We start from the raw sequence: 27,106 nt of genomic DNA on the forward strand, positions 1-27,106 counted from the left end.
GGCCATATTTTGTTCTAACAACTTGTTGGCACTTTACAGATTTGATCAGATGGCTAGGATTATCCTATTGTTGAGATTGGCCAGTTGAATAACTAGGATCTAATCACCATTCAAATGGTACATTTGCAATATAAATTAGGTTGAACTAGAAATTTTGGTAGTCTTTGAACTAAATCAAGCCTCTTGATTTTAATTTAATGTTGCATGAAGCAGCCTCGTTATCTTCTTGGGTCCTCTTTGGATGCCACCAAAATTGGTTCTTGGGCCCACCTGGCAAATATGTGGGCCAGGCCGGGTTTCACCCAACCTGTACCGGTCTGGCCAGGTCATAAATGACTTGGAATTTTACGGGTCACAATTTGGTGAACCAGGACCCCCCCCCCCGTAAGGGCTGATGGACCTGCGGGTCACTTTTTTTTGTTTTGTTTTTTGGCTGTTTTTATTCCCCACACTATAATAGGATGATCCAAACCGCCCATGTGATGGGCCATTACGTAAATAGGTTGTGCCCAGAAAATCATTTCCATAGGATGATCCTAGCCCTCTGATCAATGGAGGGATTGCATATTATTATTTATGGAAACCTCTATAGATCGGAGGGCTAGGATCATCCTATGGGAATGATTTTTGGGGCATGACCTATTTACGCTGTGTTCCATCAGATGGACGGTTTAGATCATCCTATGATGTGGTCTGTACTGTACTTTCTGAAAAATATGGGATTAGAAGAGTTACACCATATAAAATCTCGATCATTTGGGTTTTTACGGGTTCCTGATGAACCTAAACGTTAGTTGGGCACCGACATAGACAGGCTTTGCCTTCAAAATCTTCTCCCCAGGATGAACCTAAACGCTCCAATCTATGGAGGTCAGGATTATCCAATAGAGAAGATTTTTGTGGCACTTTGATCTGCAAACAATGTGGGACTGTATTTTTCTGCATGTGCATTCATGACTTTCCACCATATAAAAACTCACATAAATGTTTGTGTTGAAAGAACAAAGGCAATATGAAAGGTATTATAGCCATTTTACAAAGGTGTTGACTCAGAAGAATTATAGTCTAATAATACTCACTGTAAGGAAAGATATACTAATAACCATTACATGCAAATAATCATATTTAATTTCAGTACCATTTGCATGGAGATGGAGACTGTTATTTTCGTATACAGTCATCAGACCCTTTGACTAGGATTATAACCTTGTTTAATGTACTCAAACTTGTCTTTATTTTATTATAGACAAGGAAACACAAAACTAACAAATAAAATTACAAAAAGGCTAATGACTCCATGATGCATGCTATCTTGATAACCTTTTTTTTCCGAATTTGATGTCGATAATTTCATAGTCAACTAGCAAACACCCACCTAATCATGTTTATCAGCTTGTTTTCCACAATATGATAACCCAACTGGGATAAAAGAAGAGACTCTCTCCAATGTGCCTTCTTGTGATTATCATTAATCTAAAACTTATAATCCTCTAATCAAATACTTAGCCTACTAATCTGATTTCAGGTTTGCCTGATGAGATCAACTGCACCAAGTAGGACAAAGGTTGGAAGAGAAACTATCCCTTTTTAGGATAAGGATTATCCTCACCATCAACCTTCAACTATCTATGGTCATTAGGTTAAGCGAAATAATGCGCGCCGTTTGTCTGGATTTTTTATAATAATAATACCGATAATTACACCAGATGAAATACCTAAATTACAAAAGCAAATGAAATAAGACAAACTGACATGGTGTGAAAACCCTAAATTATGGTGTTTCAAAACCAATTTCCTTTTTCATCTACGTGTGAGCCATGTACTAGATTGGGAGATTCTATATGGTGTGTCCGTATAGTCCAGTATTTTTTTTAAAAAGTATTGTGAGGCCCATTTCATAGGATGATCCAAACTGTTCATTTGTTGGGCCACAACGTAAATAGGTTGTGCCCCAAAAATCATCTCCACAGAATGATCCTAACACTCCGAAAAGGGCAAAAATAAAATAAAATAAGGGAAAACTACTAGAAACCCCCTAGATAAAAACATATTTACATGAATCCTCGCAAAATTTTCTTAATTACCAATGACTCCATAAATAGCTTTTAATTTTGCCTTTTACCCATTTTACCCTTTCTTATATCACCCTTGCAAATCCCTAAAATCTCTCCATTCATTAGTCGTTTCATCTCTCTCAATAAGTATCGTTTGAACTCTATATATGGCTGTCTTAATTGAGAAAGTTTAGCCGTGCATCCACGGCCAAAAATATAGTGGGCCCACATTATTTTGGCGATCCAAGCCATTCATTTGTTAGTCCCTGACGTGGATTGGAAGTGCCTAGAAAATCTCCTCCGTAGGATGATCCTAACCCTCCAATTTTTACAGGTTTACTTACAATGGGGATCGGAGGGTTATGATCATCCTATAGAGGTCATTTTCTGGGCACATCCTATCCACGTCCGGGACCAACAAATGAATGGTTTAGATTAGGGTTGTTCATTATTCGGTTATAACCGAAGAACCGAACCGAACCGAATTGGTTTGGTCGGTTCGGTTCGGTTATCTAAAAAAAAAATCGGTTAACCGAATAACCAAAATTATGGATAAAAACCATTATTTAAAAAAAAAAAAAAAAAGTGCTATAAGGGCACTCCTTAGGATGATCAAAACCGTTCATTTGATTGATCACAACTTAATTAGTTGTGCTAAAAAAATCATTTTGATAGGATGATCCTTGCTCTCCGATCCAAACCGAGATTTTGCTTTTTCCCTCTTTTTCTCCCAATATTCGGTTATAACCGAATAACCGAATTTTTAATCGGTTTGGTTTTTAGAAATTTCGGTTCGGTTTTGGTTATCGAAATTTGATAATCGAAATTATTTCGGTTATCAAATTTCGGTCTATTCGGTTCGGTTATAACCGAACGAACACCCCTAGTTTGGATCCCCAAAATAATGTGGGCCATTGTATTTTTGTGCTGCATGCACGGCCATCCACCATGTAATTTTTATAATTGAGAGAGAGAGGGAGGGAGTTACCTAAAAAAGAGGACATCTCTGTGGGGTATAGAGGGAGTGTGAGAAGTGAGATGGAGAGATGGAGAGATTTTAGGGGAGGGAGAGAGAGAGATTAATGGATGGAGAGATTTTAGGGATTTGTTAGGGTGATACCAGGGTAAAATGGGTAAAAGGCAAAATTAAAAGCTATTTATGGCCGCACAACATGCATTTTTTGGAAAAAAGTTAGGGCCCAGCTTATTCAAAGATCCAAACAATTCATTTGTGGGCCCAGTGTAATAGGTTCTGCCCAAAAATTAGCTCGATAGGATGATCCTAACCCTCAAATTTGTAAATGGTCAACACCAAATATAAATCTCTAGAGATCAGAGGTTTAGATTCATACATATGGAGATGATTTTCGGGCACTACCTGCTAAAATAAAAATACGATTTTCTAAATGCCTGACACATAGAAACTCATGATTATACTGTAAAAAGTACTTGTCTAATAATAGTTACACACAAGGTGAAGTAATTGGGCCCACCCAGATGTTCTTCAAATGATCTGAATCATTAATCAGGTGGGTCCTATCATAGAGATGTGTTTCACTTAAATTAGACAATCCTAAACCATCAAACAGAACAACATTTCTCCATCGAATCTAGTCCGTTCATTTTTGGGGGATTTTGGAGTTTCCATAGTGGGCCCACCTGATAGCAGAAGATGGTAACGTAACAGATGGGGCTACATCTGTTTTTGTCTCATGGGCACTCAGACAGATGCTTGAAAGATAAGGGAGAGTTCTTCAAAAGTAAGGGTATTTTCGTAATTCCACTTTCAAGAATTTGATAAACCTTCTTTGCGCGCTCTCTCTCTCTCTCTCTCGTTTCGTCTGAATCAAAGGTAAGCAGTGAAAAATATCTGATAAAATCAGAGATTTTCTAGTTAAAATTTTTGTGTTATGAATTCTCTGTTTATTTATAGGAAGGTTTTGTGGGATATTTTAAGCATTTAAAGGCTTTAAAGGATAATGTGGCTACATGATTTGATGATCGGAACCGCTCATTTGGTGGGCTCCGGGCGCCATTGTAGAAAAATCACAACGATTAGGATGGCAGTAACCAGTCGATTAAATGTTATTATCGATGACTCTTCAATTATTGGAAGCCGATTAATAAGATAGTTAAGAACTTAAGATCATATTTAATGGCGATCGAGTCTAGCCACCCACTTTCATGAATATTCTCATAATACTATGAATAATCACGCAAAGTAATGATGATGATCGGATTTGTTGGTCTAGTGGATGACCACTGTTAAAGATTTAAAATGATAAAAGGGCAGCATTAGGCAAGTGATCAAATAGTTAAACCATACTTTTGCTTCTGCATAACTAATGATTCTTTGTAAAGACTAAACCATACTTTTGCTTCTGCATAACTAATGATTCTTTGTAAAGACTAAACCATGCATACTTTTATTTTGGAAGGTAAGGGAATGCGACTTATGTCAGTGCTCTTCTCTCTCAATCACTCCTTACCTTAATTTTCTTCCATTAAAAGAAAATTTGTACAAGAAGGTGAACAGTATAAAGGTGTCATTGATCATGGTGGTATCAATTGATCCATACCGTTGGATCATTTTTATTTGATGTTTTTTAAATATAAGATTGCTTGAAAATCTCAGTGAATCTGGAGCATCTATCATATGATTGCTTGATCGGATCATCAGATGCTCAAATATGATGGATTTAGCAATCTTCTAGAGCAACAGCATCATTTCGAATGCACTGGTGTAGTTGGATTTGCCGATTGGCATATATTTCTTAAACAACATGGTCCTTTGATGACGATCTTGGACTAAAAACATTGATCAGGTTAATCTAGTACTACACAAGGCCAATTAGACTGCCGCTTATACAGACCATGACTGCGCGCCGCAATTCCCTTCAATCAAATCAATAAGAACGAACGCCGCCCTCCTTCTTATTCAAGAACCCACCGATTTACTAGAAATTTGACAATCTTTCTCGGATCATACTCTATTGTTGGAATTCGAAGAACGGTTAGGATCATCCTAAGAAGTGGGCCCCACTGTAATTTTCTTCAAGTGCACACATCATATAAAATCTCACTAAAGAGAGCTAGAAAGAAAATTGCTACTTTTCTCCATTTGGATACCGTGCAGAGCACCCAGAACACAAACCGGTCTACACTTCTAAGCTAAGGCAGGTAATATTTAATAGAAAGCCAAATATTCTATCTCCAAGGAATAATGACAAATAAATTATTGGGACCCCAAATATGTGTATATGTATCCATGTCTTACTCCACCTTTGATCCATCTTCACACCATGAACTTCTCTGTGAACAAGTTGGCAGGAGCCATGGTTGCCCCGGCCGGAAAAACTCCCTCCGGTACCTTCGACCTTTCAGTCATCGATCGCTTGCCAGCTCTCCGACGCAAGGTTCAAACTATGCATGTGTTTAGACATGGGTTTGAACCTTCAAAGGTTATAAAAGAGGCCTTGTCTAAGGCACTAGTATATTACTACCCTCTGGCCGGACGACTAGTCGAATCGGGCCAAGGTGGTTTGCTCCAAGTAGCCTGTACTGGAGAAGGTGTATGGTTTGTGGAAGCATCGGCTGATTGTAGCCTCGAAGCCGTTGATTATCTCGATGACAACCCTACGAGTTCTTTCTTTCAGCTTCTTCCTGACCCTCCTCGAGTGGAAGATGGTGTTGATCCGCTTGTGTTAATGCAGGTATTTTTCCCTGATCTAATATGTGGATATAACAAAAATAAGTGGGTGCACATATCAATTTCTACACATTATTTGTGCGTTTTTCTATTTAAAAAGTTTATGTCAAGTTCTATACACTAACAGATCGATAATAAAACATGATCTTATGAGCAATCTGGGTCCTGCATAGCATACATGTGTGATCAAGACCGTTGATTTGGTGGATCCTCACGACGTGACCTACATGATCTTGGTTGTATAGCACATGGACGCCTCATTTGTAAGATTAATGCCAACAAAATTACTGCTTAATACTTTTTGGGCAGTGATATTCAACCCCCCTCTCATTGATATTCCCCCCTCCTTTAACAGAAATCGTGAACTTTTATTGCTTTTGGAGTTGTGGGGGGGGGGGGGATTATCACTACCCTACTTTTTTAGCAGGCTCTTGAGGCTGGTTTATTAATCAAGGTTCTAGAATCATCTAATGATGTAGGGACCAGCTTCAATGACCTAGACACTTAGATTATATACATGTAACATGCATGTGCCTAAGGCCGCCTTTCTTTGTTTATTTATCAATTTATAAAAAAATATTTTAAACCGTGGGAAAGAAGTGTTTTCTTCTGTTTGTGAAAATTGCTTGAATGTTAAAGGCTGTAATGACACAGAGATTAGAGCAGTATATCAAGGATTAAGGATGGTGGACCAAGATCTTCTCGATAAGATAATAGTGGAGGGAGATTCTCCGAATGTGATAATGTGGTTTGAAGGGAAACTCAAGCCATCCTTTGAGATTTGCAAGATGGACTAACGAGATATTGGATAGAGTGGAGGGAACAACCATCTCATCCGAGCATGTTAGAAGATCTGCTAATAGTGAGGCTGACGGACTAGCTAGAGGGAGCCTCTAGAGTGGAGTTGGAAAGTCTTTGATTTCTTCCCTCCTTTATGAGGTTTAGTCTAGTATTGCTTTGCTTCTTCTTGTCGTTTGTTTTACTTTGATCTTCTCGAAAGCCAAGGCCATCCCCGTGTTTCTTTCTCTATTAATAATATTCTTTGCCATTAAGAAAAAAAGGCCTAACTTGAATTCTCGGTTTCAGGTGACACAATTCACCTGCGATGGTTTCGTGATCGGCCTCGAATTTTGTCACAGCATTTGCGACGGCATTGGCGCCGCACGATTCCTAAACGCAGTCGCCGAGCTAGCAAGAGGCCATCAATATCCAATCATTGATCCAGTGTGGCACAGAGAAATGATATCGGCACCACCCCAACATTTCCATGCACCGAGCCCACCCCCCATGCCGGACTACCGGCTTGAGCAAGCCACAATAGACATTCCACTAGACTATGTTCACCAGCTCAAGCGTGAATTCTTCAATCTGACCGGCCGTACATGCTCCACATTTGAATCCCTAGTTGCCGATATATGGCGGTATCGGACCCGATCCATTGGGTTGGATCGGGACACTGATATGAGCCTCGTGTTCTTTGCCAATGCACGTCCACTCATGGACCCACCATTGCCCAACGGATTCTACGGCAATTGTTTCTTTCCCGTTACCGTCACCGTTACAAGTGGGACCCTTTTACAAGCATCGAATGCTGATGTGGCAAAATTGATCCAAGAGGCAAAGGCGAAGCTACCAGCCCAATTCGCCAAATGGATGAGGGGAGATGACCTGGATGGTGACATGGATCCGTTTACTCCCCCTCTTTTGTACACCACATTGTTTGTATCAGAGTGGGGCAGGCTGGGGTTCGCTGATGTGGACTATGGATGGGGCCCGCCCGTTCACATCAAGCCGATACAATATTCTAATGTCATACCTGGATGCATCATGGGCTCGCCACCTGTACCAAAGAAGGGCATCCGGTTGATGACGTGGTGCGTCGAGCGGGCCCACCTTGGCGCCTTTTGTGATCAGTTGATGATCCACAGTTAATCTTTCTCCATAATCCCATCAGTGTGCAAATTAACCATGTTTCACTACTATAAGCCAAGTAATCCTTTGCCAAGGGCTTAAATCAATACTTACGGGAGTTCCATATCCAATCAATTCACTCTATTCAATTTTAAGAAAAGATAAGCAGTAGGGGTTGAAAAGTCTGGACAGGGGGTGGAAATATCATTTCACTAGTGTGTGCAAATCTATATGTTTCATTTAGCAGAGAGAATAAAAAAGTAGGAATACATGAAATTTTAATAGGCATTTGGAAGCAAAGCTTTAACACAAGTTCTTTATTTATTGTGTTCTTGTATGTAGGCAAGGTTTGCATCAATGGCCGCAGCAAAACGCTAAAGAGGCCAACACCCATGAAAGCAAAGACTCATCCTCCACAACGTTAGCATTACACAACAGATGGGATCATGAGAGCCTACATTCTGAATTACAACCACACACACAGCTTTTATTTTGCCATTATCATATATTCTAAGTAACTTAGAAAAGAGAAGACTCCTGCAAACTGCCAATTTCAACATCATTAAGAACTGGAGGGCTGCAGCAGGATGCATCATGTGCTAGAGTCTGCAATGTTGTGAAACAAACCATTAGGAACTACACAACTTATATATCACATTGAGTCTAACAAACATACTCAGCAATATACTTTCACCCAATAAATGATACTATCTAACATTAGGGGTGCAACTTGGGCCGGGTTGAGTTTTTGCTAAAAAAGGAATTGGAATCAACCCGAACCCGACCTGATTTTAAGGTAAAAGTTCAGCCCGAGTTCCCAAAACCGATCTGAGTTGCATCCTGCTTAACATGTAGCAAGAACCATCTAAATATTTTTTGGATTTTTTTTTTGGTAAGTTTCAATTCATGCAAGCAAATCATTCTCTTGGTAGTCTATTATCTATACAAGAAGAAAAAAAGCTACTCACAATGCTATTTAGTTGTTAGTTTTGAATAAATAAATAAATTTCAGCAAACTATTCACCAAGTTAAATACAAATGTCTCCCTCAAATACTGCTTGTAATGAATTACAATTGATTTTCATGTAGTTCAATTGAAAAGCAATGTAATGATGCTTAAGAGTGAAATAAGAATAACCAATCATGATAAGGTATACAATTAGCAGGATCATAATGCATAAAGAGGTCCCAAAATTGATAAAGAAAGCCATGATTAATCTGTTTACCTGTTCCTGCGCACAGAAATACATGAATGGTGTATAATGTAGGAAATTCGAAACCCTAGAGGTGTATATATCAGCATACCTGCAATCAAAAGAAATCATGCTCAATTTCTCTGGTCAAGTGACTTTTATCCAAAGCTTTAAAAATCGAAAGACCTCAACCAAGACATCGAGATACATCAGTATCGCACCATCTCCGAAATTGATATATCGATAAAGGTGGTAAAATTATCTTTAGCCAATATATCTCCATTTTTATACAGCCAATATATTGATAAAGGTGGTAAAATTATCTTAGCCAATATATCTCCATTTTTTTCGCCAATATAGCCGACATATGCCTCTTTATCTCACTGATATATTGTGGACACAAGGCAATACAATGGCGAGAGTTTTTAAAAACAAAAATAAAGAAAAAACAAAAGACTTTTGTATCCTATTTAATGTACATAAGAAATTTTATATGACGAAATACACACCACAAGAAAGTACAGTCGGGCCCACCTATTTGGATGATCCAAACCACTCATTTGTTGGTCCCCTCTGTCATAAGGTCGTGCCACAAAAAAGATGATCCTAACCCTCCAATATATTTGATGTCAAATGAATGGCTTACAAAGTCCAAAAAAAATGACAGTATAGAAATATCCACAAAGGGTTAGCGTAGTCCAATGAATAAGATTGTCGGGGCATGGCCTATGTATGGTGGGGACCACAAATGAATGGTTCAGATCATCCAATAGGTGAGCCCAACTTTAAATTTTTTGTAGAGGTGTATTTCCACAACAATGCATGTCCACCTATCATATCAAATCTCTGTATAAAATAATCTCCATTATATGTGATGCTCTGCTCCAAGGGTGGACCCACCATTGCTTTCATTTCACAAGGATGACATACTAAAAGTGGGCCTGGCACTTATTTTTTTCTACAAATGTGCCAAACTAAGTTTGGACCAACCATAGAATTTCACAAATACACCATGGGCAAGCCCATCATGTATTTTTATAATGATTTTAGATTTTTTTTCTCATTTATTTCTAATTTTTCTTGTCTTCACAAAATTTATAAGAATTTATATACTTATATACTTATAAATACACATACACACAGCAGATTTTCCAATTTTATAGGGATTTTCCTCTAATTTTTTAATGAAATTTACAAACATCAACCATATTCCAATCACTCCGATATATTGATAACATGGATGCATTGGTCCTTTTTTGAATTAAAAAAATTACGAAAAATACAAAAATGATATCTCAACAGAGATATCAAACCCCAATCATGGTATCGGCGAGGGTCTGAGATGGCCGAGATATCAGCACATTGAAACATCGTTTATATGCACAGAAAATTTCTCTGTTTTTTTTGGTGAGTGGTGAGTAGTATGTTTACTGTGAGAGGTCAAAGCATAACTACATACCTCTCAATCTGTCTTGTCAAGTGGCTTTTATCCCACAGACCTGCACGCGAGAGATATCCCCACCTGATGAAAAATGATCGTAAGTGTTAGTGAAGTGGTATTTAGGGGTTGGGCATGTAGCTCAGTGGTTGAGGCTTTGTATCTCAACCACGAGGTCGCATGTTCGATCCCAGCTTACCTACCCAAAAAAAAAAAAAAGTGGCATTTATTAATTAGAAGGTTAGCGTAAAATGTAAATGGAGGTGACAAAGATTTGTTGTACAACAAAATATGAGATATTAGAGGAGATAAGCTAAAACAATAATCTCAAAGTCCCTGTAGTGCATGTACTTGTCAAACTCTTGAAGGATAAAAATAGTTAGAATTAAGCTTAAAACTGTTGAGGGACTATTATTCTTGATATAGTCAATGTCCAACCACGTTAACACACACATACAAATAAATTTATATACAATTAATATAGAGATGCACATATACATACATACATACATACATACATACATACATGCATACATACATATTTGTTCTCGTATGAAGGAATGGAAGCACATGTTTTTTTAAGGAAAAATATTAGCAGGCAAAACTGCAAAAGCACAAGAGGGGAACACTCTCTCAACTATCTGAATCATTTATTTCCTAGACCTTGCCATGTAAGGGTCATGGAGAAAAACTTACCCCCTTGGACGATTCTAACCCTCCGATTTGTGGCCACTTAATGGACGGTGAGAAAATAAAAAAAGGTATACGTAATAGTTGCAACAGAAATGGCTGAGCAAGTAATTTAGAAGCTAACAAAAGTTGTAACAAGCAAATAATCAATTTCTAAATCTCTTACTCAAGAACACACCCCTGAGTGGACCAACGATTGACATGGCAGGTTTTTCATTCACTTGAGCACGTTGACAAAGATTTGGTGACTCAATGTTTAAACCATCGATTTTTTTAAAACATTAATTCATATTGATTGAAGCTGAATAAAATCAGCAAGAAGTTTGTCAATAAAGTAAAACTTTCCATACCAAAAATATTAGTCGTAGGAATCAGAACTTCCACAGAAACAGCCCAAAATAGAAAAGGTTCAATAACACAAATATTCATGCTTATCAACAAAGTAAAACCTTCCATACCAAAAATATTAGTCGTAGGAATCAGAACGTCCATAGAAACAGCCCAAAATAGAAAAGGTTTAATAACAAAAATCTTCTAAACCACTTCTAGGTTGTCAACCATATCAACACATTAAATGAACCTATGTGCAACAACATGGCATTTCAAGCTGAAAATGTGGCATATGGCGGAATCTATGGTTATGCAACAATCGCAATGGTAAAGTGGATTGCATCATCATAAAGTTTGTTTACCTTCTATTAAAGTGCTCCCCATCTGCTTCTAACATGGGTGCGATTTTCTGGTCCAGTCTTTGCATAACAATAAGTAGCTTTTGCATGCACTCTGTCAGTTCTTGATCTCCCATTTTAGTTGCACCAAGAGTCTGAAAGAAGCATTATACAGATGCATGCTGATAGTGCTATGTAAAAAACTAGAAATCATCCAAAAACACTATAGAACTGAAGAGGAAGAGCTAAGCATATGAATAATTTAGTCATCCCTTCTGCTTGGAACGTCATAGACACGCACCAATACAGCACACTTTCGGAAACAGGAGACTGGTGGATAACTAGGGCAGTTCATCCAAGGGCATAAATTTTTAACATATGGTCTTAGTCTCTTAGTAACTGAAATTGGGATTGTAAGTACACAGCTAATACAAAATGCCCTGGTATAGACAAAAACACCCTTCACAGACCTATGTGGATCACATATTAGGTTGGCTCACTCTCAAATTTTCTTTCGTCTACTAAACAGTGACTACAAAACTCACTAAACAGTGGGCCAAGGCACTGATACACTAGTATTAGTGATATACACTAAAAAATCTATCAGTCACTTAGTCATTTAGTGTATTAGTGATTTACTATACTAGTAGATGTATGTATTATATATAAATATTTTATGATTAAAACATTTAACATAGTAATTCAACGTTTTTTGGGTCTACTCTACTTAACAAAGACTTCATTACCAAACTCCAAGGCAAATATTAGGGATTCTCAATACACGACTACAACAGGATGATAACTTATTCTCTACATTTAGCATCTTCAATCCTTACAAAACAAATGCATCCTCGCAACAGATGTAGAAGATGTGTAGCAAGCAACGAGAAGAGATGCAAGAAACAAAATCACACAAAGCAAAAACACAAGATTTATGTGGTTCAGCAGTATGCCGACCTCCATGGGAAAAGAGTTTCACTATTTCAGTTTACGGTCACAAACTCCCCTTTTCTCTCGGCCAAGAAAACCCACAAAAATCCCATAACACATGACCCTAATACGTGGCTTATATATAAATGCCACTACATCAATAAATTACCGAAATACCCTTTAGCACAAAACCGAGAATTGAATTTACCTTTCGGACTTTGCCTCAGAAACCTCGGCAAAAGCGCGCTGCCCCATGCACATCCACATCCATCTTCAATCCTTGCAAACCAAATGTGTCGTGCACATTAGTCCTCCAGCATGATAAATCACTGCCAGAATACAAGACCTCTACACAAAAATCGAGGTTCTCTCCTTCTAATGGTCACTCCTTAACACAAGCTCCGCTTGAGAAAAATAAAGATCCTTCAGAACAACCCCTGTAATTGTTGCCATGGCTCCATCACTTATGCTGTTACTGCAACTTATCAGATTATGATTAATTTTATTTTATTTTTGAATGGGTAAGGCTGCGTACATCTAGCCTTCCCCAGACCCCGCAATGGCGGGAGCCTCGTGCACTGCCCGCCCCCCCCTAAATTTTTGAATGGCTATCTGGTTATGATCATTGATTCATTATCCATCATGTTGCAAATTAACTCGACTTATCTACGTCTACACTTCTGTCAACAACTGAAAAAGGGGTTCTGAAGTTGCTCAATAATAGGGAGACAGTAATTATCACCAAACAAATCAAAATACAAAAATAAATACATCAGGAATTCAAGGCCTCCATAAAAAAAATACTGAAATGAACATTACCAGGATTAGCAAAATACAAATTTTGATGAGATTAAGATACCTGAGCAGGGCGCCCTTGAGTACGTCTTTGTAGTGCAAGACGCAGTTGGTTAAAAAGGTCCCCTACAAGTTCTTTTTGATGCATTAGTTCTACCAGTGCTTCTCTATGACCACGACTCTGGATCAGAGCATTAAACTACAATTCCAAAATTCATCAGCAAAATAAGCAAAGTTTTGACGAGTTTCTAAAATTGATGCAATAAAAAACAAAACTCGATCATTAACAATTCAATAATAGTTTCCAAGCATTCTATTTTACAGACCTAATGTATACAGAACCACTTGTTTGAGAATGAGAAAAAAGTTACTAAGTCTAATCTCGGCAGATCAGAATGGAGTAGCTTCATTGTAATGATCCTAAAAAGAGCTGTGCTGTATATGTCTTGCTTATCCCTCCTAGCTGTCATCTTGCTCAATTTATCATATACACAGGTTCCTTTGAGGACATCTTATTGATTATATCATGGTAAAAAATTGATGATAACCCTCCAAAGCTATGTGACATCCAACAACAAAACTTGTATGAGTCGTGTCAAAAAGGATAGTTCAGAAAAATCTGACATTCCAAAATATTCCACATAATTATATTATAAGTTTACCATCACATAAATATGGGTCCTTCACTCCTACTTCATGCATTGTATGTGTATACTGTGGTCTTAATAATAATGCATTCCAGCCATTTCAACAGAAGATATGGGAGGAACAAAAAACAGAAAAGCGGAAAATGGGTTCCATTTAAACAAAATTTTAAAATGCATGCTACTCGAAAAGCCACTCATAACACTACTAAGCTTTGGTGTTTCATGCATGTCAGAGTTAATCTCTTTACACTTGAGAAGGGAAAAATATCTGGCACTGAGAAACAATGAAAAAAAATGTACATGCAGTCTGAAATGAGTGACATGCATTAAGAATATGTACTTTTCATGAACCCACACCCAAAGCTAACAAAATAATCATTTTGGTATATGGATTTAATAAATGTGTCGTATCAACAAACAAAAATTCTTACACAAAACAGCTAAACCAATGTGCCATCTGCACTGGCTGCATATATGGAAGACCTCAAATACTACCAAGATAATGCCCCTATCGTCAAAGAGTCCAGAAAGTCGCCAACTTTTAGCTTGTTGACATGAAAAAATATTTTAACTTTGGAGACTTAACCTGAAATTCCTTGTTAATGCTACCAATTTTAACAAATGTATGGCATGTTGGAAGAAAAATTACCATATATAGAAGCCATCTATAGTACCCATTACCAACTTACCTCTTTTTCCAATTCCCGACATATCAGGGCTGTCCTCCACCTCAAATGAACTTTGGAAATGCTTACATCTGTGTAAATATGGTCGCCGACAAATAAAATTTCACCTCCGTGAATGTTTAATGATTCCTCAACCAACTGAGCGCTCCCACCAGAGTACAAGCCCCCTAGAGAAAAATAAAAATGAATGAACAAATAAGTGGAAACATGTTACTGATCATCAAATCATTGGTAAGCACATTCAGTAAAACATGCAATGTGACCTCCTCGGGCACATTTCTTGATCCATGAAACAGAAATTTAAGAATGGAAAAGGAATTAACAGAAGTTTAAAGGCAGCATGCTTTATAAATTACTATGAAATGAAAATTCAGATAAAAATTTCATTGTCGAAGATGCTAGTGAATAGTGAATGTAGAGCAAAATGTGGACTTGGACAAGAATGCGCCATGGTAAAAAAGGAGTCGACTTGAGCGAGTCAGCGATGATGCGGGGGAGTTTTGAAACTATGCTTTACACACACTCTATGGAACCTTACTTTTTATCCGCAGCTAAGGAGATCTGAGACACTACTCATGAATTTGTAGACCAAAATAATGTTGCCTTGGTTTATCAGTTGTTCCAATAGATTTCGCAGTAGTTACGATAGCGTAGATCTCTTTAGGCATGTCATGGCATGTTGAACACAAACAGTGAATCGTAAATATGTAGAAATCACCTGGATGTGCCTTAAAGCAGGGGCGCATTAATCCTTCGCTTGTTACAACCTCATACATTGGGTGCGACATTAGGAAAAAGTCTGGCTTCCTTGCAGAAACTATAACCTGCAGAAAGAAAACCTATTAACAACATAAATCCATTGAAAATTCCTTTTCAACTACCACATCAGCCGTAAACAGGCCCCATTTATTAATTCAATACTCCTCCTTCATAATGAATTGTGAACAAAAACTAACTAGATGTCTTGGAATGCAGTTGATAAAGGTTTACTAGGGTCAGGAAGCAAAATAACTTTCTCACCATGTCAAAAAGGTCTCGCCATCCCATACCATTCGGAAGGAACCTATTGAAGGCATGTTGCATCATCTTATTTGTATAATGGTAGTCTGAGTTGGTAATTAGCAGCAACGTTTTACCCGCCTGGAAGCATAGCATAACCAAGTGAAAAAGAAAATAAAATAAATCGATGAATAAAACATCTGTAACTTAAAGAAAGTAAGAATAGTCAATTACCTCCTTTTGATCCAAAAGAACCAAAGGAAGCTCTGGATCAGGCACTACAAACCGTTCTGGATCAGCCATTATCTCACTCTACATGAACCATTCAAATGTTTCTTAATGGATGTGAAAGACAAATACCAGAATGTAAATATTTAGTTACCTTAAGTTGGCCTTCCACATGTGCTCTGATGATGGCCTTATCAATAGTCTGAAAGAAATGTCAAATGCCTAAAATTACATACTAGAAGCCTGGAACCAGTTACAATGTGGAAAAAAATACTTCATTATATTATGCCTTGGAAAGTCCACTATAATCAAGTGGTCCCAGTTCTGCAGGAAATACTCCTTCATCCAATCTGTCGACCATCTGCAAGAGGCCAGACAACACTAAATTTAAAAGGAAACTGTCCAATAATTATATTTAGGAGAAGCAACAAAACAAAATGTGAGGGCAGCAGCCAAAAGAAAAGGAAAACAAAATAGCCGAGAAAATAGACAATTGAGATACGCTAATTCCAACTGAATTGGTAAACATACAAGTGACTGTGGTTAGCGGCCCCTATATCAATGGTGGAACGTAGAGCATGTGAATAAGACAGAGGACACTGACCAGGACATGTGTGGTAATGACAAGCACAACGGCTAGAGTAAGCTTTAGATGTAGGTATCTCTATCGCTGATGGCTTGGAGGAAGCTTTAGCTGTCTTGGTCACGGGCACCCATAAATCATGATGTATAAGGACGGCTCGCAACTAAGTGAAGGACGATATATCATTACGAGTATGATGGAGATGATGAAAATGGTCAATGTCGATGCAGTGAAGAAGAGTTTGCAACATGTATGGACCAATGATTAAGTAAAATTGCAATACTTATTTCGCATTGAAGCCGCATGGTCAAAGTTTGGTATCATCCTATCACATTGGAAGTGTGCTATTGATCTTTCGTCATAAACAGTATTTCAGGGTCAAAGCCTATTGATAATCCTATGGATCCCAATGTTAAACCATTGAAGGATAAGGTAGATTTGTTTAAGGAACATGGTAGATATCATCACCTTGTTGGAAGGCTCATTTACTTGACGAATACTCCTGGTAGTGCTTTTGATGTAAGTGTATTGAGTCAGTTTATGCATGCTCCAATTTTTTATCATTGGAATGAAGTTCGACACATTCTGAGATACATAAAGGGTGCAATAGACCGAAGGACCCATTTAGAGTGGAAAGTAATTTTGGCAGAGATTGGGTAGGAGTAGGACTTTGGAGAAACGTCCAACTGCAGGTCAATGTACTTCTATGAACCTAGCTACACTGCGCAGCAAGCAGCAGACTATGTTTGCACACCCTAGTGCAAAGGCAAAGTATTTTGCGATGCCTCACACTAATATGAGAGTTGATGGCTAAAGACACTCGTGGATGAAATGAGTTTGGAGCAGTGTTTGAAAATGCGGATTGGGTCAAAAAGCGACCAAAGCAAATCCTAGTCGACTCAGCGTGATGCGGCCAAGTACTCAGTTGACGCGGCTGAGTAATTGGTTAATGCTGTGAGTACTTGGTTGATGTGGTAGGGTATTCTAGAGAGTCAAAGGAGTTTTGATTGACTTTGTAGGACAAAAAGCGGACTCGGGCAAGAATGCGGCCAAGGTAGAAAGGAGTCAACCCGGGCGAGTCAACGATGACACAGGGAGTTTTGAAAGTATGTTTTGGAGGTTGACAAGCCTATGAAGATGTTTTGTGATAATTAGACAAATACTTACACAACTAACAACCCAATATTCTATGAGAGAACCAAGCACCCTGAAGTAGATTGTCATTCTGTTCGTAAAAGGTCACTTGGAAACTGATATATGCTCCTTGTGTGAGGTATAAAGATCAGTTGGCAGAGATTTTAAAGAAAGTGCCTGGTTGCAGTCAATTTGGTAGCATTTGTTTCAATTTCAAGATGGGCATGAACGATATTTATGCACAAGCTTGAGGGAGAGAGTTATGGGTTAGAGTAGTTACGTAGAATTAACATTTTAGTGTTGGTGTAATTCTTGGTTTATTTTAAGTTTTGTTACAGGAGGATGGGGCCCATCATGGATGGTCAAAATGGCATGGATGTAAATATGTTCTCGGTGAATTATATATAGCAGGGGTTTATTTTGGGTGCTCCTCTAAGGTCTATTTTGTTTCACTTTTACGTTTTATCTCCTAAGATACTTCATTGTTAGCCATTTCTTTTCTCATGCACTTTCTGTAGTTTAGAGAGAGAGATCCTCTTAAATGAATAACCAGTTGTGAGCTTCACAACCGGTGAATACTAGTAAAGAAATCCGCTCCTTGAAGTTTCTGGTCCAAAAAGGAAAAAACATAGTTAGGAAGATCTAATTTGATGTGTTATAAGTGGCAAAAGAATGAGGATCGCCCATGCTAGAACTTGGAATTGATCCATCCAAAACACTCAGCAAGCACTTAGCATCCAAATAGGTTGGATTAAGTGAGAGCATTAATGTCCAACTTTCATTTGTGAGACACGAAAGAACCACTTGTGTTGTTAGTAATCATCAAAAAATTATCCATAATCTGTTAACCTAATATTGCCCTTCAAGCCATTGAGTTATAAGAGCGAGCCCTAAAGAAGCATAACATAAAGAGAGAAAAAATAAGAAAGTACTCCAAATATGGGATTTCGATGTTAAGTTTAGATTATAAACAGTGAACTACCTGCATAAACGTCACGGATCCTGAAACAGAGAAAGCTGTATGAAGGAACTGCCATCGACTCTCCTTTCGCAAATCAACCACTTCCCTCCCGTACATCTCACTTCCATAGATTGAAATTCAGCAAGCATTAGGGAAAATATTGTATCCATCTTTACCGCCTGAGTTTTATCAAATGTTTATAAACAATTGAAACATCAAGAATGAAATGTGGACCTTACCTTACAGTTCGAGTAGATAGCATTCTAGTACCATGCATAGCCCTCTTCACATAACCAAATCGGTCGGCCTTAACGACGTTGCCTCGATCTTTGTCCATGATAAGGCCTCTGATAACCTACACAAAACAGTCCTATATAGTCCTTCAAAAATAAACAAGGCCTAATATGACCTGCGCACTACTGTTAGAGGGAAAAAAAGTTCAGTTGCAAAACTCCGCAACTGAAATCTTTTATCAAGATTTTGCATAATCACATACATACAGACATCCACTGTTTAAAGAGTCCCTGATGCAATCATTGACTCACCCGAATGACTTAGTTTTGGCCCTAGCGAGTCAGTTAAACTCATTTGACTAGCAGGACTCAATAAAAGCTTACCTCATCAATCGTGGACTAGCCCAAGTTTACTTTGTTTAACTTTGGTCAAGTTGATGTCCAAGTTAGAGTTATTAACATTGATTATATCAATTGATGCAAGAAAATTTAATGAACAAGATCTTTTACTCAACAAAGGTGATTTGGGAGATGAGGGTCAACTAAGATCCAAAGTAGGCCCAAAGAAGACTAAAACATCACGTTAAAACCAAGAGTGGGCTCTAAAAGGCACCTTTTGTCACGATTTAGCAAAGCTGTGTCTTTATGATTTGTGACGATTTTAACTTATTTAAATTTTAGGGTGAAGTTCAAATAGGTTTTAGTTGGCCTTGGGAGGAAAACATGAATAGCATCTTTAGGTCAGGACTTGGAATCTTCCCAATTTGTGAAGTTTCTAAAGTTGAGAAAATGCTATTTTTTAGATGGGATTAGTACAGGAAGCAATCTTTAATTGAATTTAGCAAGTAGGGTTTAACTTTAGATGTTTTTATAGTTTTAGAACTTTTTTCAAGGGCAGAAAAATGTATTACATTTTCCATTTTATGTTGGAAGCTATAAAATAGAAATTATGCTTTAATTAGGATGATGTAAGTGCTGAAATTGATCAAGTACTGATGATTAGGATTAAGTTTAGATTCGAGGGTTTTTGAGACTGAAGATTTGATGTACCTCTGTGAAAGCTAACTAGTAATTACAAGCGCTCTCCTCTGTGAAAGCTAACCAATAGTTCTCCCTGTAATTTTAGATTTTACTCCGCTCTGATCATGTTTGATGAAATTAGTTTTCAGCATTGGTAGTGATTCTAGTGAAGTATGTGTTCATGTATGTCCGTTAGACTCCGCTCTGATGATGTTTGATCAAATTAGTTGTCAGTATTGGTAGTGATTCTAGTGAAGTATGTGTTCATGTATGTCCGTTAAATCTACCCATTGTTGAATGCAGATTGGAGACGGATATTAGAAAGAACCGATTGTTTAATTATAGAATTGATTTCGTGAAAAATCTATTGGATTGTTTGTGTGATTGTTCAATTCTTTAGGGAAGATACAGTTAGTATAAATATTATTAGCCGTGCCCTCGTCAACACACCCACAGATAAAAAGATTACCAATTTGTGATCAAATTCAAGTCCATCAACAGGAAAACCCATGCTTTTTAGGTTGGCCATGATATAGTCATAAGCCCTCCCTTCCCAAGCCTGCAAGAAAATGAGTACAACTGTAAAAATTTCATAATGGTCCAGTTGATGAGTACGTTTCATTGAAGGCGTGCTGTATTATAAGGAATAGTAAACTTGATCCACGGATAATGCATTGAAACAAAAAGGCAACTTCATTCAGCTTCTAAAACTCATAATCTTACACGTGATAAACAAAGGACTCAATTCAAATGTCTTAAAACAATATACATAATATACAAACATATAAAGTGTGTAACTGTGTATATATAATTCTCTCTCTCTCTCTCTCTCTCTCTCTCTCTCTCTCTCTCTCTCTCTCTATATATATATATATATATATATATATATATATATATAGAGAGAGAGAGAGAGAGAGTTTTCTCATATATATGAGAAAACGGTTCCTACACATATGTGTAGAGAGTTCTCTACACACTAGCTTAAAATACAGTGGAGGCCCACATTGTTTGGGTGATCCAAGCCATCCATTTTAAAGGCCCTCACATAGATAGGGTGTCTACAAAAAATCAGATCCATAGGATCATCCCAACCCTACGATTTGTGGAGGTAAAATGGATGTCTTTAAACCTTCACAAATTAGTCCATTTTTTGCCTCCACAGTTCGAATGGTTAGGATGATCCTATGGATCTGATTTTTTGTGGACACCCTATCTATGTGAGGGCCTTAAAAATGAATGGTTTGGATCACCCAAATAATGTGGCCCCCACTGTATTTTAAGCTAGTGTGTAGATAACTTGTCTACACATATGTGTAGGAACCGTTTTCTCATATATATATATGAGGAAACTGTTGGTGAGCTTAAGCGCACCAAACTTATGGTGCGCTTAAGCTCCCCAATCACATGGGTCCCACATGTTCTGTGGTGATCCAAACCATTCATTTGGAAGGCCTTATCATAGATAGGGGGTGTACCAAAAATCAGCTCCATAGGATCATCCTAACCCCTCCATTTGTGGAGGACAAAAATGGGACAGATTTGTGTATGTCCATTTTGTCCTCCACAAGTGGAGGGGTTAGGATGATCCTATGGAGCTGATTTTTGGTACACCCCCCATCTATGTAAGGGACTTTCAAATGAATGCTTTGGATCATCCTAACAAAGTGGGCTCCCATGTGATTGGGCGCTTAAGCTCACCATAAGTTTGGTGAGCTTAAGCGCACCAACAGTTTCCTCATATATATATATATATATATGTTGATGTTCTACGTGATGGATGAGAGAGAAATAGAGAGAAGGAGATGAAGTGAGAGAGGGAGAAAGAGAGTGCGAGAGTTAGAGGAGAAGAGGCGTGAGTCTGGAATGCATTAAAGCATTCCCTCCCCCATACGATATATATTATTTTAATAATAGTCATATTATGACCATTATACCCTTAGTATATTTAACACTCCCCCTCAAGCTGGAAGGTATATATCATGCATTCCAAGCTTGTTACAAGAATCTTTCAGTTTTGCACTACCCAATGGCTTCGTAAACATATCTGCAAGTTGATCAGCAGATCGAGTAAACACTGTGCAGATCTCGCCACTCTGAATTCGATGACGAATGAAGTGACAATCAACTTCAATATGTTTCGTCCGTTAATGGAAGGCTGGATTTGTTGCAATATGAATTGCAGCTCTATTGTCACAATACAACCGTGCTGGAGATGTAAATGAAAAACCAATCTCTGCTAAGAAGGATCGAAGCCATATTAGCTCCCCACTTGTATATGACATGGCTCTATACTCAGCCTCTGCACTTGACTTGGACACAACATCTTGCTTTTTACTTCTCCAAGACACCAAATTACCTCCTACAAACGTGCAATATCCCGTAGTTGATCTCCTGTCAGCAGGAGATCCTGCCCAATCTGCATCACTAAAACCTTCTACCTTTTCATGTCCATACTTTCTGAAGCATAGACCTTTACTTGGAGTACCCTTTAAATATTTTATAATCTGAATGACAGCAACCCAGTAGGAAGTACGTGGAGCACTCATAAAACGACTAACCATACCAACTGCAAATGATATATCTGGACGGGTGACAGTCAAATAGATTAGTTTCCCAACCAGCCTTCTATATCGACCTGGATCATTCAGCAACTCTCCTTGATCAGGAAGAAGTTTAACATTTGGATCCATAGGGGTAGTCGCAGGTTCCACCCCCATTGAGCCTCTCTCCTCTAAGATGTCCAACACATACTTTCTTTATGACAAAAATAGTCCATGACGAGACCTTGTACCTCAATACCAAGGAAATATCTGAGCTAGCCCAAATCTTTAATGGAAAACTCTCCTTGAAGAAAGGACTTTAGATTTTGGATGCCAGACTTGTCATCTCCTGTAATTACAATGTCATCAATATACACTATCAAGAGAATATATCCAGAATCAGATTTGTGACTGAACACTGAATGATCAACAGCACACTGCTTCAACCCAAAACGCAAAACAGCAGCACTAAATCGTCCAAACCAAGCCCTTGGCGATTGCTTCAGACCATAAATTGTCTTCTGAAGGCGGCATACTGAAGAGCACATCTCCCCCTGAGCAACATACCCAGGAGGTTGCTCCATATAAACTTCCTCTGAAAGATCACCATGAAGGAAGGCATTCTTAACATCAAGTTGATATAGAAGCCAACCACGATTAACAGCTAAAGAGATTAATACTCGTATCGACGGAATTTTGGCTACCGGTGAGAAAGTCTCATGATAGTCAACGCCAAATGTCTGAGTGTACTCCTTAGCAACAAGGCGGGCTTTGAGACGTTCAATAGACCCATCTGGAAGGTACTTGATGGCAAAGACCTAACGACAGCCAACAGGTTGGGCACCAGAAGGAAGAGAAACCAACTGCCACGTTTTATTGGAGTGAAGTGCAGCCATCTCAGCATCCATAGCAGCCTTCCATCCAGGATGATTGAGAGCATCTGTAACTGACTTACGCAAAGAAATCGAAGACATGCTAGAGACAAAGGACCGAAAAGATGGTAAGAGATGCTCATAAGTAAGAAAATTAGAAATAGGATGAGCCACAGTACGTGATCTAGTCCGAGATGCAATAGGTGAATCATGAGTAGGAGAACAAATACCTGAAGGATGACAATCCGACTGTGGAAGAGGACCAGTGGGCTGAGATGGCGCTTCAGTCATCGAAAGAACGACCTGACGAGGTCCCCGAGTAAAAGTTTTCAGTTCAGAATCCTTAAGGTCCATAGGAGCACTTGTGGCAACGTCTGGAGCACCCACAGGACCTGGCAGAGAATGACCCATCACTAAAGGAACAGGAAGGCTAGAGATGTCAACATGTAACTGAGGACCTGAGCCAGACAAATAAGGTTGGTCCTCAAAGAATGTAACATCCACAGAAACATATGTCTTTCGAAGGTGAGGGCTATAACATTTATAACCTTTTTGGGTTCGAGAGTAATCCAAGAAAATGCACTTTTCTGCCCAAGGGTCTAACTTGTCAAGTACTAGAGACAATTTATGAACAAAACACATACATCCAAAGACACGTGGCACTAAAGGAAACGGATCTCCATTTGGATACAAGACAGAAAATGGCGTTTGACCAGATAAAACTGACGAAGGAAGACAATTACTTAGGAAGCATGCCGTGAGGGCTGCATCTCCCTAGTGAATCTTAGGAACCTTCATCTGAAACATAATCGTACGAATCATATCCAACAAATAACGAATTTTCCTTTCAGCGACACAATTCTGCTGTGATGTGTGTGCACAGGACGACTGATGAATAATACCACGAGAGGAAAGAAAATCATGAAAGCCATTATCTACTGAAAAATATTCCTTAGCATTGTCAGTACGCAAACAATTAATCGTACATTTAAATTGATTTTCTACCTCAAAATAAAAATTACGAAATGCATTAAACACTTGAGATCTATCTTTAAGTAAAAACAACCACGTGGACCTCGAATAATCATCAACAAATATGAGAAAATATTTATGTCCATTTAACGAAGTAGTTCTAACTGGACCCCAAACATCAGAATGTATAAGCTCAAATGGACGAGACACTCGACTACTAACTCGAGAAGGGAAGGACACACGATGGTGTTTTCCCAGCTCACAGGACTCGCAATGAAAAGATGGAATTGGAGTTGAAACAAATGAAGACTTCCGAAGCATATCCACAGGTGGATGACCCGAACGACAATGCCACTGATAGGCATCCACCGAAGTACGAAGAGCAACACCAGCACTAGCCTGATCAAGGTAGTAAAGGCCATCAATCTCACGGCCCAAGCCAATCCTCGTCTCAGTCTTCATGTCCTGAAAAACACAATGAGAAGAAAAAAAGGAAACAGAACAGTTAAGAGACTGTGTTAATTGACGAACAGATAATAAATTAATAAGAAAAGACGGGGCATATAGAACGGAAGACAAGTGAAGACCCGTCGAGATGGAGACTACACCCATGCCAGAAACAGGTGATGTAGTCCCATTAGCGAAGGTAACAGTACGAGGACCCATAGACGGAACAGACTGGAAAGAAGAGAGAATGTAAGGATTACCAGTCATATGATGTGATCCTCCTGAATCAATGAGCCATGGACTAGAAGGACTACCAGAGAGAAAACATGAGGGGCTACCTTGATGCACAAGTGTGGCAGTGGGCTGCTTTCCTTTGTCCCGGATACGGAGAAATTCCTCATATTCCGCACGAGGGACAACCAAAGTATTAGGCGTCACAGATGGAGCATCAGAAGAAGAAATACCATCAGAAACAGTAGTAGAAGCACTCACAGTTCTGTAGGGACGAAGCTCAGGGTGTAAATCATAGCAATAATCAACAGTATATCCATCCATACGACAATGAGTGCAAAAACGGGGCCCACGTCCACGGCCACCACCATCCCGGCCTCCCCCTATCTCTCGACCACCACTACTGCCACAGCCACGGCCACGACCACGTCCACCACCATCGCGGTCGCGCCCAAAACGACCACCACCACAACCACGATCGACCCCAACATATGTCACATGAGCTGACCCATCCACCATAGGGTCACCATGTTGAACCTCTCGCATACGCTACACACGGGAGAAGACATCTGCCAGGGTGGGAAGCGAACCAGAACTAACAAGCTGCTGACGAAGCTGGAGATAGTCAGGTCCCAAAGAATCAAGAAACCGAACAACTCTCATCTCTTCTTGACGCTTTTTAAGAGCCTCAGGATCAACAGTAAAGGGCAACAATAAGTCAGGCTCCTGACAGAGAGCAGGGTAATCACTGTAATGGGACGCTACCATTTTGTCTCCTCGCTGAAGACCAAACCAATTTGAAAAACGATCACAGATACGGGTCAGATTATCCACCCCGGAATACATCGTAGATGCCTACTCCTAGATTTCTTTCGAGGACTGAAGATACATCATGGAAGTAGCTATATGGGGTTCCATACAACTCCATAGAAATGAGCGAACCACGGCATCATCTTCACGCCACAGTTCATATGACTTATCAGTATTAGCAGGAGGAGGCCGCTCAAGAAAATGTATCTTCCTACAGCCAAGTAGATAAGTAGAGATAGTCAGCTTCCACGAGGGATAATTTGTTCCATCCAATTTAATGGACGTCATCGAAAGAGGAGGCTCAACATGAGAGTAAGTAGATTGAGCATCATATGATGAAGGACGAGTCTCATCAACCTTAGGAGCAGATAGTTGCCGAGCGGAGGGGTCCACAGATTCCATACCAAGAGCAACACAACAGAACAACCAACAAATATAATCCAACCACAACACAAAAAGAGAGCCTCCAACACCGCACTCAACAACCTACCACAACAGCCACACTAACACCACCAATAAGTATCACAATCCCTACACAAGCAACCACACAGCGGGCAGAACATATGTAGCAAACCATTCACAAGACAATCACCACAAGTGCGCCATCAACACCAACAACAACCAACCACACAGGCAATACATGTACCCTCCAATAATCATCTACGGCCAATCACAACACCACCAGCACATTGATCGTAATAAGTACGAACCCAAGAACTCATACGAAGAAAAAAAATGGTCTAAATCATAAAGAAAAGGTATGGAAGGTGCTGATTTTTAAAGAAGCGAGGTGATGATAGAAAGGAATCACCCAACTCGATTGTAGAGGTCTCAAACAATTACATAGAGAAGCTAGGGTTAGAGGTTTAGTCAGATTGTGTAGGGTATGGAATGAGAGAACTGAGAACAACACCAGATGGGGAAGAGAGAAGTGGGCGAAAATAAAGGGTGGGGAAGGGGAAGGGTGCAGCTAGGGTTAGGGTTAGGTTAAGACAACCGAGGGAGATGGGAAGAGAAAACCCAAAAAAAAGGCAAAATACAAAAAAAAAATTAGGGTTTTCGAATAAGACAAAAAAAAAGAAGTTGGTTGTGGGGGGGGGGGGGGGGCGAAAATCCAAGAGAGGTAGAGGGATGGGGTTTGACGAGCGTTAGGGTTAGTATGGCTAAATGATTAGGGTTGAAATATAAAACCCAAAAAAAAAAAATGAAAAACAAAGACAAAGAAGGGAATAATGAACCTTTTTGTTGATGTTGATCTCTCACACCTTCAGCTTTGATACCATGTTGATGTTCTACATGATGGACGAAAGGGAAATAGAGAGAAGGAGATGAAGTGAGAAAGGGAGAAAGAGAGT

General features: G+C 39.0%; 2 protein-coding genes across 7 annotated transcripts in view; one reads left to right on the plus strand and one right to left on the minus strand.

The window, feature by feature from the left end:
* The first annotated feature begins 5,326 nt into the window (after positions 1 to 5,326).
* LOC143852240 (HXXXD-type acyl-transferase family protein) lies at positions 5,327 to 7,962 on the plus strand. The gene is made up of 2 exons (XM_077361639.1): positions 5,327 to 5,767; positions 6,850 to 7,962. Exons 1-2 carry the CDS (start codon positions 5,357 to 5,359, stop codon positions 7,693 to 7,695), a joined length of 1,257 nt encoding a protein of 418 aa, XP_077217754.1. The 5' UTR covers positions 5,327 to 5,356; the 3' UTR covers positions 7,696 to 7,962.
* LOC143852238 (uncharacterized) overlaps positions 7,893 to 27,106 on the minus strand; it is a 33,643-nt gene continuing 14,429 nt past the window's right edge. For 4 of the 6 annotated variants that reach the window (XM_077361634.1, XM_077361633.1, XM_077361635.1 and 1 more), the window contains 14 exons: positions 20,349 to 20,438; positions 18,866 to 18,981; positions 18,648 to 18,747; positions 16,238 to 16,309; positions 16,103 to 16,150; positions 15,955 to 16,032; positions 15,742 to 15,861; positions 15,440 to 15,545; positions 14,725 to 14,888; positions 13,453 to 13,587; positions 11,688 to 11,818; positions 10,327 to 10,389; positions 8,901 to 8,979; positions 7,893 to 8,280 (listed from right to left, as the gene is read on the minus strand). In XM_077361634.1, coding sequence (XP_077217749.1) covers positions 8,194 to 8,280; positions 8,901 to 8,979; positions 10,327 to 10,389; positions 11,688 to 11,818; positions 13,453 to 13,587; positions 14,725 to 14,888; positions 15,440 to 15,545; positions 15,742 to 15,861; positions 15,955 to 16,032; positions 16,103 to 16,150; positions 16,238 to 16,309; positions 18,648 to 18,747; positions 18,866 to 18,981; positions 20,349 to 20,438 — 1,389 coding nt within the window. In that variant the 3' untranslated portion in view covers positions 7,893 to 8,193. The other 2 variants (XR_013236760.1, XM_077361637.1) reach the window with 2 other exon arrangements.

Source organism: Tasmannia lanceolata, unplaced genomic scaffold (genome assembly GCF_043159265.1).
Source record: "Tasmannia lanceolata isolate RefF3 unplaced genomic scaffold, GAP_Taslan_0.1 ptg000019l, whole genome shotgun sequence".
In the NCBI taxonomy this organism is placed as follows: Eukaryota; Viridiplantae; Streptophyta; class Magnoliopsida; order Canellales; family Winteraceae; genus Tasmannia; species Tasmannia lanceolata.